This window comes from Bactrocera dorsalis, chromosome 4 (genome assembly GCF_023373825.1).
Source record: "Bactrocera dorsalis isolate Fly_Bdor chromosome 4, ASM2337382v1, whole genome shotgun sequence".
Lineage (NCBI taxonomy): Eukaryota > Metazoa > Arthropoda > Insecta > Diptera > Tephritidae > Bactrocera > Bactrocera dorsalis.
In genome coordinates this window covers 9,592,525-9,606,245 of record NC_064306.1, presented here as the reverse complement: position 1 = coordinate 9,606,245, position 13,721 = coordinate 9,592,525, and the positions used below count along the sequence as shown (strand labels likewise).

At 28.8% G+C, this 13,721-nt stretch overlaps 1 protein-coding gene across 1 annotated transcript; it reads right to left on the bottom strand.

Moving 5' to 3' along the window:
• Positions 1-2,594: 2,594 nt before the first annotated feature.
• Positions 2,595-5,491, bottom strand: LOC105228583 (uncharacterized). The gene is made up of 3 exons (XM_011208465.4): positions 5,279-5,491; positions 2,871-2,994; positions 2,595-2,754 (listed from the first exon to the last, which is right to left on the bottom strand). The coding sequence occupies exons 1-3, from the start codon at positions 5,379-5,381 to the stop codon at positions 2,643-2,645; spliced, it is 339 nt and encodes a 112-aa protein (XP_011206767.2). The 5' UTR covers positions 5,382-5,491; the 3' UTR covers positions 2,595-2,642.
• Positions 5,492-13,721: the final 8,230 nt, after the last annotated feature.

Sequence of the window (13,721 nt, the reverse complement as noted above, 5' to 3'; positions counted from 1 at the left end):
AAAAATGTCAGGCCCTACTCTCAAAACACGACCCGACTTTTGTTCGTTGAACCTGCCCTGGAAAGTACAAATCTCGGACTTATTATACCTTGAACAGGGTATATTAAGTTTGCCAAGAAGTTCCGAAGGTCAGAGAACCTAGTGGTAAGATTCAGAAAAGTTGTCATCGAGGGTCTTACCATAAGAAGAGGGGTGTCAGATGTGTGGAGTTAGCTGGGCATGCAAAGGATTATAGTCATGCTGGCCAATTGTATATTTGGTATGTCGGGGTCGATTGTGGATAAGTAGGAGTTTAACCTGCTACAGTATCTAAAACGCAGCTGCGCAAGGGTCACTCTCGATTCTCGCGGCAACTCGAGCTCGTCGTCTGCAATGGTTTGTGGTTTGCCTCTCAAGTACGCCATTCACTGAGAGGGAGTCATTATGGCGGATTGTTAACGTCTGAAGTTTGTTGCATCCGAAGTCTGGATCGTAGGTAAGGAAAGAACTCCTGATCCTAGGAAGAACGTTTCTACGAAAACACCCCATCAGAAACTGCTTGGAGAGGAGTTGATTATACTCCTTAACTGGGAACAAACGGCCTTTACTTTATTGGCGTTCGATCTTAGCCATCAAGAGGCATTCCGTCGTCCAGAGTGCAATTTTCCGGCATGTTTGAAGTTTATTCGTTTTCGTTTCACTGCATCAACGCGACCACATTGGCACGGCGTAGTTAAGGACCGGTCGGCCGACTGCCTTGTACGAGTATGCTGCCATCAATCTTTCTTTGCCTTCTCGTCATGTGCTGCCAGCTAGCGACTTGACGAATTTGTTACGGCTCTGTACTGAGTACTGATTGAAATGGGATGGAGGTTAGGTGAGGGACTGTTCAGGATAGGAGTCATGCTGCCTGTTTGAGCTTCTATGGTTCGTAAGGACCTTTGTTTCCGACTCGGGGGGAGTGGTGGCGTGGTACACAAACTTAGTACAGGTTGCACAGCCGTAGAGGCTTTTAAAGTTGTAACCACCCATTAACAACTTGGCATGGCGCTTGCCTCCCCCCGTCTTACTTCTCCATTAAAAACAGCCCTTGGTCGGATAAAATCCGAGTCAATTCCTGTCGTGGGAATACTTTTCCCTGTCCACTCTTTCATACTTGCGGAGCAGCTCCTTTATGGTATGCGGACCAAACACATTGAAAGGTTCGGGTCCTACCATATTGGTGGATTCTGCGGAGCGGGTAACCGCATCAGCAAGTTCATTCCCGGCTATACCTTTGTGACCTGGCATTCGAATAAAGTGCGCTTGGTTCAGTCATTCTATACATTCCACTAGGGCCAAAAAACTCGTGGTCAATTCCCAGTGTATCTTAAGGCTAAAATCCCGGTCAATTCCGGTAAAGTAGAACCGGCTGTCGCGGTAATTTACTCACTTAACACTCATTTCCCTCGGGTCTGAACCCGTCGAAGCCTGTTTCCTCGACTAACCTTTAAGTAACTTCGTTGACAGTTAATTTTTTCTTGAACCAACGGGTTTCGACATTCGCTAGAAGAACAACTATCGTTGTACGAGCTTATAAAGCAAGCTAAAAAGAACTGAGTGTTTGCTTCTCTCCCTCTCTTTTGATTTCGTGATTTTGTAAATAAAAACGAATAATTTTTCTTTTACTTTAACATTATTTTATAAACTTTATTTATGAAAGCGTGAGGTTATGTATCAACAAAAAAAAATATGAAAAATAAAACTTAAAACTTAAAACCATAACAAAAAATCAAAAAATGAACAACGTGTATGGCATATAACAAAACAGAAAAAATTAAAAAAGTAATAAAAAAAGAAAAATTAAGGAAAAATAAATATTATGTGCGAAATTATATGAAAATAAAAATTTAATGCGCAAAAAACTCAAACTAATAAATTGCGAATAAAAAATCAAAACATGAGTGCGAAATAAACAATAAAAAGTAAATAAAAACCCAACACCAAAAAATGCGCTATGAGCCCGACAATAATAAATAATAAAGATGAGTGAAGAAAAACAAAAACTAAAAATTAAATAATTTTAAAATTTCTTAAATTATTATACTAAAGTGACTGGCGATTGCGCAGTTGTACGCCGCCACGGAAGTCACCACAAAGAATGGCAGGGATATGCTGGTTCTCTGGCCGGCAGCGCTGAGCCACGCGGGGCTGGGCTCGTTGCAGAGCAGCCGAAGCTGGCGGCCGGTATTGCAGGTTGTACTTTAAATGATGAGCGTGTGACTAAATGGATGCTGCTTTGCATGTATATATGTGTGTGTGTGTGTGAAGTGTATGTTACGTGTGGTGAGCTGGCGCTGAACAAGGCGAAGCGTGTTTGCGACTCGACGCACACCTCAACGGCAATGAGGAAGCAAATGGCTAAATGACTATGATGACACTATGTAATTGCCGATGAAGAGGCATGATAAATACGAAGTATAAAATATGACGTTGCAGGAGGTATGCCGTGGCTGGTGGTTGTGGTTATGATGATCTTGTACGCGATGTGTAAAGCCCTATGTGTATGTGTGTGTAATAAGTGGATGATCTGTTTTCCGCTACATTTTCTTCTTCTATTCGTATGCTTTTCATCGTTTTTGTTGTTTTTGAACTTGTTGTTGTTTCAACCGCATTCCTCACGCTTAAAAGCTGCGTGTGCAGTCGTAGGCGCGTTCACAGCAGTCCGGATATGGCCGGTTGGCGTTGACGAAGTCACGTTGCTTGCAGCCTTTAGGTGGCGCCACAGCAGGACAGCTGTTGGTATGAAATGGAATTTTTGTTTTCGCATAAGCATTAATATATTTCGGATTTGTCAGTGTGACTAAAATATTGCATGCGTTTATTTCCGCAAAAATAAGCCGATTACTCACATTGTGAATTCCACATTGCCATTATCCAAGCACTCGATGTTGGCGCAGGGGTTGTTCGGCGCCTTGCCGCTTTGGCCGGGCGAGAGTATGAGGTCGCTGCTGATGTAGCATTTGCCGGGGTAGGCTGTGAGGAAGAAGAGAGGAGTTAAATTATTATTTCTTAGATTTTTTTATTTAAGTATTCATTTTCATAAGAAAATGTTAGGAAAATTGAAACAAAAGTAAGAATATAAAAAAATAGAAATATATGAAAAATTAAAAATATAAAAAATTAAGAATATAAAAAAAATTAAAAAAAATAAAAAAATGAAAAAAATAAAAATATAAAAAATTAAGAATATAAAAAAATAAAAATTAAAAAAAAAATAAAAATTTAAAAATATAAAAAAAAAATAAAAATATAAAAAATTAAGAATATAAAAAAATAAAAATTAAAAAAAAAATAAAAATATAAAAAAATAAAAAATAAATAATAACAATTAAGAAAATTTTACAATTCATAAAATATTTAAAATAAATTAATAAATTTTAAAATATTTTTTTTTTAAGTAATTCTGATAAATTTTTATACAAAGCAGAAAATCATTTCAAAAATATTTTTTTATAGAACATTTCAAATATTTTTTTAATGTAATTTTCGATAACTTTGTATACAACTCAGAAAATAAATAATTAAAATAAGAATACCACTTTAAATTTTTAAACGAATCATCTTACCATTGAAAAATAAAAAAAAAAAATAGTAATAAAAATAATGATAAAAATAATAATTAAATAAAAAAATCAAATAATAAATATATTATTAATTTGCTAAAAACCTAGCATATTAATTCTAATAAAGTCTGAAAATAATTTAGTTTTTGAAATTTAACATTTTTAAAAATTATATTTATTTTTTAACGATAAATTTTAATTAAAAAATCTAACAAATTAAGGAAAAAGTTGTTAAAAAAATAATAATAACATAAAAATTATAAATAAATAATAGAATTAAATAATAAATATATTTTAAAATTTTTGAAAATTTAATATATTATTTTTATTTAAATCTGAAAATTAATTTTTTTATTTATAATTTTAATAATTTAGTTTATTTTTTAACGTACAATTTTAATTGAAAAATTCAAAAAAAAAAAAATTATGAAAAAATTATTTAAATTTTGGAAATTTAATATATTAATTTTTATTAAAATCTGAAAATTAAATTTTTTATTTAAAATTTTAATAATTTGATTTATTTTCTTAACGTACAATTTTAATAGAAAATTTCAAATAAAAAATAAATGAACAAGTTATTTAAAAACTAATGATTATAAAATAAAAATATTAAATAATTAAAAACAAAAATAAATAAATAATGAAAATATTTTAAAATTTTTAGAAATTCAGCATATTAATTTTAATGAAATTCTAAAATAGTTCAGTTTTTAATTTAAATTTTTAATAATTAATTTTTAACGAAAAATTTTAATTGAAAATATCAAACAAATTAATAAATTAATATAAAAAATAATAAGAATAAAATAAAAATAACATAAATATAATAATTAAATAATAATTATGTTTTTGAATATTTTGGAAATTTAGCGTATTAATTTTAATCAAATTCAAAAATAATTAAATTTTTTATTTAAATTTTTAATAAAAAAAAAATTCTTTATAAAAATTAAAAAAAAAAATAATAGAAATAATAAAAAAACAAATAATAAAATATTTAAATAATAATTATATTTTTAAAAAATTTTAGGAATTTAGCGTATTAATTTTAATCAAATTCAAAAATAATTAAATTTTTTATTTTAATTTTTAATAAAAAAAATATTAAAACAAAAATAAAAATTTTAAATCTTTACATATCACTATAAAATATCAAATTTTCTAATACTTTAATTGTTTATAAGACTTTTAAAAATATACTTTAAAATTTTTATTTTTTTATTTGTAATTTTTATTTTTAAAAAATTCCATTAATTCCACTTAAACTTTTTATTTTTTTTTTGTAATATTTTATTACAATTTGGTTTCTCAAAAAAATTCCAAAATGTTTTTTATTAACTTTTTTTTTTTGTTTTTTTCATAAAAATTTTAATTTTTGAAATTTCAATTTATTCCACTGAAACTTTTTATTTTTTGTTTCAAATTTCTATTATAATTTTTGAAAAATGTTTTTCTTAAAAATGTTAGGAAAATATTTTTTTATTACATTTTTTTATTATTTTTTTTTATTAAAAAATATTTTTTTATTAAAAAATAAATTTTTATATTTTTTTTTTATTCAAAAAATTTTTTTTTAGTTTTTTATATAAATTTTCATTAAATATTTTATATTTTTTTAATTGAATATGTTTTAGAAAGATTCATAATTTTTTTTCTTGATCGCTCAACACCTTTGACCCTCGCAAACTCACCTGAGTTTTTGTATTGGGCGCGTGCCACCAGCGCATCGCTCACCAAGCACAAGCTGGCGAAGGCAACAGCAAAAACAGCAACAACACACACGTAGAATTTCATTTTGTTTTTAGTTTAGTTTTTTAGCAAAATATCTGCTTTAATTGATTTACTTTAAATTGCGATTGTGTACGCACAACGGAGACTGTTCGACTGATGTGGAATCCAGCTGCGTCCAGCACTTTTTATACAATGCCAAAGCGCATCGGAAGTGCCCGTCATCCGGTTGTGCTTCGGCTTTATTGTTGTTATTTGCTGTTGTGATGCTGTAGCACTCCCGCACGTCAAGCAATTTTGTTGGGCGAGCCAGAAAATTAGCTTCATCTTCTTATGCCGACACTTTGTTCTTGCCAGCCGACTTTCGCATCTTCGTGTTTGCTTCGGCACGCCGCGTTCATTTACTTTTGTATTTTTTGTTTTGTGCTTCGTATTTTTTTTTGTCGCTGGTCAATCAGTTGATTTTTGCTTCGAATGCTGTTGACTTTTGGTCCATTGTTTGCCGGTAATCGGTCATTACCTACGGTTTTGCTTTCGCTTTCGTTTGCGCGGAAAGCGGGGGGCAAGAGTGTACGCTCACTTCGAAATTCAAGTGCAAGCCCAAGCTTATCGCGTTAGCTTACAATGCCTATTAAAACATATTTAATCTATGGCCCACATTCGGTATTTGTTTATTTTTGTACAGAAAGGTCAGCAGGGTATTTAGATTTTAAGTATATTTTCGAAGCTCAGCTTAAATATTCGTTTACTAGAAAATGAAATATATATTTGATACTTGAAGTAATAGATATAAGCGAAAAATAAATAATATTGTAAAATAATGCCGTCTGTTTTCGATTGAAACCATAACAAACTCAGAAAGTGAAGCTTTGAGCTGAGCCATTTTAGAAAACTTATTCGAAAACTTATCGTACATAGTAATAGGCCCCAGCTGTCTTCTGAACGCAGACGGTTTGATTTTATGCAGTCCCTAAGTTAAAATTTCGGCTGCGAAATGTCTAAGCCTAACCCATAAATAATACGACGATGTCTTAATCGGTTCTAGCATCCTCTACTTATGGAATAAAATGGAGACGTAACCAGTAATTTAATCGTAGAGTTTCCAAAAATCTCACTGCATGAAGTCTAAGCTACAATCACAGTCGAGAGGGAGCCGTAAGATGAACTTTGCAATTTAAACTTTCTTCTTCGATGAGTTTTTTAACACATATCGCAAGAGCAGCGACTCAAGGTGGCCATTCGTCGGAATATCCAATCATTTCCAACATCAGGGCTCTTTAAGCTTAAGGTTTATCTGAACTCAGTTCCAAAACAAACCCCTACAATGAGCTGCTTTTCATCATCTTAGGGAAAGTAGTACTTATGTGTATTTATGACAGCTAAAAATGTCTATTTGCCATCTCTAAAACTTATAAAAAATTAACCCATACCAAATGCCTGTAGTTCCATTAAATATTATTGGAGATCTGTATTTTTAGAAGTCGGTCTTGTAAATATTGTTATACCATGTAGAATTGTGTGCAAGTTCCCCTTTTGATATCGGCTTAATTTGCTGACAGTTGAGCTTGATATGAACTCGGTACCTTTATTAAGATTTCTAGTATTGCTGGCTTAAACTTAGTACTTTAGGTTTTGATTTAAAGTTCAAATCTTGGCATCGAGTCTAGTTTTCTGTTGATGTCATTTGGGATCTGAAGCAAATTAGATTGTTGACGCCTACTTAGCGCTGGATTAGGTTCATTTACTTAAACACTTCAGTGCAGCGCCGCTTCTTTTTAGGGTAGGACTCCTGTCACGTAAAATATGGGTTAATTAACTGGTTTCGTGGTTACAGCTGTCGAAGCTCCAACTTTTTTGTAATACAATCTTTGGAAGCGAACTCAAATCATAGAGGAGTCTACATGGTAAACCTACCGGAAACTGGAAAGCAAGAGTACATTTGAGTACATACTTAAATTAAGGGAAAATATGATACGAGCCTTCAAGAAAGCAAATATAATTCAGGAAATGGTTGAAAAGTCTCAAGAACTGCTGAGATCTTCTACAAACTGCTTCTGAGAGATCTGATAGATAAATATAGAGTTTCTTAAAAAACATATAACATTTCTCTTGTTGTCAACTAGAAAGTAAGGAAATTTTTCTTGGGTAACAGTGGAGCTTTTATTATATTTGGAGATCTCGAGGGGCTACAAATTTCAGATATAATCTGCAATGGAGCTCTTGAATTTTTCCAACCTTAACCTAACATTCTCAGTCTTTTATTAATGAATATACATTGTGTCAAAAAAGCACCCGGAAATTTTAATTAAATTCTCGCATAAACATAATTAAAAAAAATATATATTTTGTTAAGAAGACATGTCGACACTCGACGTCTTCAACTGATGTTAATAATAATAAAGTGAAGGACATGGTGTTGGAAAATCGTCCGGCAAGTGTTAGAGAGATGACAAATGACCTCGACATGACTCGTTAGTCCGTTCGTATGATTTTGGTGGGTATTTTGGGTATGAAACGCGTTCTTGCTCGACTCATCCCGATGAAGCTAAATTTTTTTTTAAAGAGTGCCGTAAACAGTTCTTTTTAGACATGCTTGATTATTCGAATTCCGATCCCACATTCATGGGGGACATTATAACCGCCGATGAGACATTGGTCTATGAGTTTGACATACGTACAAGTCAACAATCAACTGAGTGAAGGGGGAAAACGAGCCGAAACTAAAAACCACGCCAATAGATTTGTTCCGGAGAGACAGATGGTCAATAGGGATTTCTATTTGGTCGTATTGAGGCGTTTGCGTGAGAACATCTTTCGAGAACGACCGGAATTGTGGAAGAACATAATGCGCCATTGCATCGATGTTATTTTTTCTTGTACCCCAAACTGAAATTGCCGCTCCATGGAACCCGTTTTTAGTCGACTGAAGACTAAACTACACAATGTCACAATGTATTCGGTTAAATGGTTTACTTAAATCGAGTTTCTATAGTAAATTCTCAGCTGCGACTGCGTCTGTAATAGCACTATGCTTTGTCCCTCCACCTATGTAGAAACTTATCCAAGTCTCGATAAAATTTCCTAAATTGCTTAGTTGCTAATGGGGTCAAACAGAAAGTATTTTTTTTAAGATTTCGTCGAGCTTTGTTTTTTCTTATTTCCAGTGACTTTTAACATTTTGTTGACTTAATGCCTACACACATGTTAATAAGCGCCTCAAAAAGAGTTCAATATTCTGCACTTGCTCGAAATAACAGTCACACCTGCAGTTAAAGCAAAAAAAGTGAACGGCAATTGCCCTGTGAACCCACGCATCAGCGAAAACGGTTGTTTTGAAAAAAAAAATAATTTAAAATTTCTGAACTGTTGACATCAAAGTGTTATTGACCAAAATTTCTTTTCTTTTTATATTTCTTATTTTTTGCCATACATTTTTTTTCGGAAAACGTTTGTGCATGACTCATTTTTACACAAAATGCGCGCGACGCGAAAAAAATTCTCAGAAATTACAAGCAGTTCTAAATACCGGAATAAGGTGCACTGATTAATCAGTAATCATTACAATAATGTTGCTCTTGTTGTTGTTGTTCGCTGTAGAACTAGTTTTTTTTGTGTTTTGCTTTGTAACTCAGCGCCTTGTTTGCTTGTGTGCACATTTGTTGTTATACTTTATTTTTTGTTGTTGGTACAAAACAAAGTGTGAAGTGTGTCGATGACAGCTGAGCTGGCCAATACCACAAGCGGCAAGGCCGTTGCAGCGCCGGAAAGGGTGCAATGTTTCTTGCTTACTTAATTCTAAAAGTTCATGAGTGTTTGGGATTTTTCTTATTTATTTCTTGGTTACTGTCATTAACCAAGCTTAATTGCTTCCGTAAGTTCGAAAGTATGACAAATACTTTTTATTTGGATTCTTTGGTGAAAATTAGCCATTTAGTGGAAATACCAATAATGAGAGAATGGTTCGAGGGTTAATGAGTAATTGGTTCGAGTGTTAGGCGTAGGTGTGCTAATGTCATATGAAACGGAAGTAGCTGCGGTAGTGAGTGAGTGAGTGCACAGCAGAAGGTGAAGAAATTAAAAAGAATAGGTAGAGAGAAAGGTAGAAAAGAATGACAGAAGCTGTAGTTGACGAAATATCGAGAGATAATTCGTGAGAGTGTACGTGAGGACAACGTTTGATTGTTAAACTGAGAGTGATGGCTATTAAGTCTATTCCAACTACTATTTTATTCCAACTACTTATGTAGAGACTTTTTTTTTATAAATTTATAAAAATAGTGAGGAATCTTGAAGAATCTTGAGCAGTTTTTCCTATATATAAGACTTTAAATCCCAAATTTCTCTATACTATAGAAAATATTGGTGAAAACTCCGATTTGATTCAATGTATCGGTGCTTTAGAATGGATTATTCATTTCAGTCTCAGTTGGATAAATAAGCCGGTTAATAATCATTGTGGTCGATCTCATCATATGATTTAACTGCTCCCAGTAGGACTCAAGATTAATCAGAATCTATTTTCTGAGATTTTTGTTTTCGAAATTTGTAAAATTTTTTGTTTTAAATCGTCGTTTATCTGCGATTTGATAATTCTATTCAATTACACTACGCAACAAATCTGAAGTAAAAATTTGCGACTTTTCCATCACGTTTAGCCATTTTTGTAAATGCTGTTGGCTTGACCAACACACCTCTTGGCTACAAAAAAAATGTGTTAGAAAATTTGTGCTCTCATTTTCGATTTTAGCTACCCAAAATTATCAAGAAATAATCGCAAAATGATTGTAAATTAGTGTTATCGATATTTTAAAAGGAAAATAAATTAAAATGACTTGGTCTTTCAATTGCACAAAAATATTTTTTCTGTTATCGATAATTTTTATCTCGATATAAATCGATGTTTTCTGTTATCGATAATATTTTTTCGATTAAGAATCGCTGTTTTCGATTTCTCTATTTATAATGTGTTAGAAAATTTGTACTATCGGTTTCGATTTTAGCTACCCAAAATTATCAAGAAATAATCGCAAAATGATTATAAACAAGTGTTATCGATATTTTAAAAGGAAAATAAATGTAAATGACTTGGTCTTTCAATTGCACAGAAATATTTTTTCTGTTATCGATAAATTTTATCTCGATATAAATCGATGTTTTCTGTTATCGATAATATTTTTCCGATTAAGAATCGCTTTTTTCGATATTTCCACTTATAAAAACGCAATTGACAAAAGTGTAATATAATAATTAATCATTAATATATCGATTTATGTCTTCAAAATTGTATGAGTTTTTTCATGTCCTTCAACTAAATGGATTTAGCTAAACTTAAAATATTTTTTCCTCACCTTTAATTGCTCAAAATAAATTATTTTTAAAATAAAAAAAAAGATTATCGAAATAATATAGAAAATAGTATAAAAAAATTTTTAGATTTTCAATAATTTCTAAAATAAATTAATTTAAATAAGTTTAAAATACAATTTTTATTACGTTTAAATGCACAACTACTTAATTCAGCCATTTTAATATTCATTGACAAAATATCGATATTTTCTGTCATCGATTTTTTTGTTATCGATTTTTTCTGTTATCGATTTTTTTTCAATTCCAAATTTCAACGCATACCAGCAGTCAGTAAATCGAACTCTATTTTTTTTTGTTAAATGCATTTTATTTGCAATCTATTTTAGTAAATAATAAACAAATTTGATAACAAAACCATAATTTGACTTATATTTTTTATCTAAAGTTGAAAAAAAAAACATTTTTTGTTGTTTTTTATTAAATCTTTATTTATTTCACCATTTTTTCTCACTGTAATAATAATAAATGTCATAATAATATATTAATATTAATACAATTCAATAATAATTATAATCATATCATTCTCTTGCGTAAATACATTTTCATCTTATTCATATTTCTTAATTGCAATATATTATATATATATTTTTTTATAATAACTTTTATTAATTTTTTAATATTGTTTTTTTTTCTTATTTTCTTTATATTTGCTTACAACTAACAAACGTACTCATCGCAGTTGTATTACAAAATTTTTGGTTTTAAATTAATTATATTTATATTTTTTTTCGTTTGTCGTTTTGCTACTGTTTTTAAGTATGTGTGTGTGTAAACATTTTCTAGCACTTATTATATTATATTCTTTTAATATTTTTGCTGTACTTAGCTCATGTTTTTTTTTTTTTTGAATACGTGTCTGTTTTTTCTTTCTTTTTTTGTTTTTTGCTTTTCCCTTTTCGTATTTTTTTTAATATATTTTTTTTGTGTAATTTCCCATATAAAGTTTTTCATGCATTATTTTTTAAGTTAAATTTTTAGTAATTACTTACATAAGTATTTAATTATTGTATATTTAGTCGTGCCTAGTTAAAACGAGCATACAGAAAGCAAATTTATAAATATCGTAGATTTTTTTTATTGAAATCTAAAATTAATTTAATTCGTTTTTAAAATACTTAAATTGTTTTTATTTATTAATTTTGTTTGTTTATAATTTTTTATTTTATTTTTTTCTTTATTTGTTACAATTTTATTATTTTTTTTTTTTCTTTAAAATTTTATGTTTGTTTATATTTTTTATCATTTTATTTTAGTATTATAGTACATTTTATTATTTTTTTTTATAATTAGTTGTATAATTATTGTTTGTTTTTGTTATATTATTTTTAATCCAATAATGTTTCAAACAAAAACTCGCAATTGTTTTTATTTTACTTTTATATTTATGTGTTTTTATTTTCATATTTAATACATTATATTTTCTTAGTTTTTTCGTTTTTTTTTAAATTTTTTTTTTTACTTTCGTTTGGATCTCAGCACTTCTTTTAAATATTATATAATTTTATTATTTATAATTTTGTTAATATTTTTTTATTTGATATTATTTTAATATTTTCTTTTTTATTTTGTATTGTATTATTTTATTTATATTTATTTTACAAATTATCGAAAATCGAAAAAAATTTGTTTATGTATATAGTAGGCAGTGCCAAAATGTCGATTGTTTTGGATGTCGATTAAATTACCGAAATAAATTATTTTTAGCAATTGAAGGCCAGAAAAAAAATATTTTAAGTTTATTTAAATACATCCATTAAATCCATTTAGTTGAAAAATATTGAAAAAACCATAAAATTTTTAAGCGACTCATTTATGTATAAATTGAATTAAATGAAAATATTTATATTTAACTAAATATTATATTATATCATAATTTCATCAATCACACTTTTATAAGTAGAGACGTCGAAAAAGCGATTCTTCATCGATATCTATCGATAAAAAATATCGATAACAAAAAACATCGATAAATAAGTTATTTTGTGCAATCAAAGGTCAAAGAATATTTTAAGTTTATTTAAATTTAAGCGATTCTTCATCGATGTATATCGATAAAAAAATATCGATAACAAAAACATCGATTAATAAATTATTTTGTGCAATTAAAGTTCAAGAAAGAATATTTTAAGTTTATTTAAATACATCCATTAAATCCATTTAGTTGAGAAATAGTAAAAATATTAAAACAAATGTTAAGCGTCTCATTTAAAAATCGAATTATATTAATATTTAATGATTATATTATAACTTCATAAATCGTGTTTTTATAAGTAGAGATCTCGAAAAAATGATTCTTAGTCAATTTATATCGATATAAAAAATTTCGATAACAGTATACATCATGATTTTTAATCAATTTATATCGATACAAAAAATTTCGATAACAAAAAATATCGGTATTTTTGTTCAATTGAAAGGTCAAGCAAATATTTTAAGTTATTTAAATTTATTTTTCTTTTAAAATATTGATAACACTAATTTGCAGTCATTTTGCGATTTCTTTCTACTTTTGGGTAACTAAAGCAGAATATGATAGTAAAATTTTTTTAACACATATTAATTTTTATTTAACAAAATATCGAAAATCAAATACCATTTGCTTATTGGCAGTGTCTAAATATCGATTTTTTGATATCGATAATTTTTTTGTATCGATATAATTATCGATATAAATTATTTTGTGCTTCTAAAGGTAAAAAAAAAATATTATAATTTTATTTAAATCCATTTAATTAAAAAATACTGAAAAAGTTATGAAATTAAAATATAAAAAATGTATGGATTTGTTATACAATTGAAATGTCAAGAAAATATTCATTCTAATTATTGTACTATAATTTCTCAATCGCGGTTTTAGTGTAATTTAATTTATTTTATTTTATAAATATTTTTTTATTACATAATATTATTTTAATATTTTTTATGCTGAATTTTATTATTTTATTTATATTTGCATTATAACAGTTAATTAAATTTTTTTTATTTATTTTTTTTCAATCAAAATTTTTTTATATATTTTGTCGAAATTTTTTAATTTTA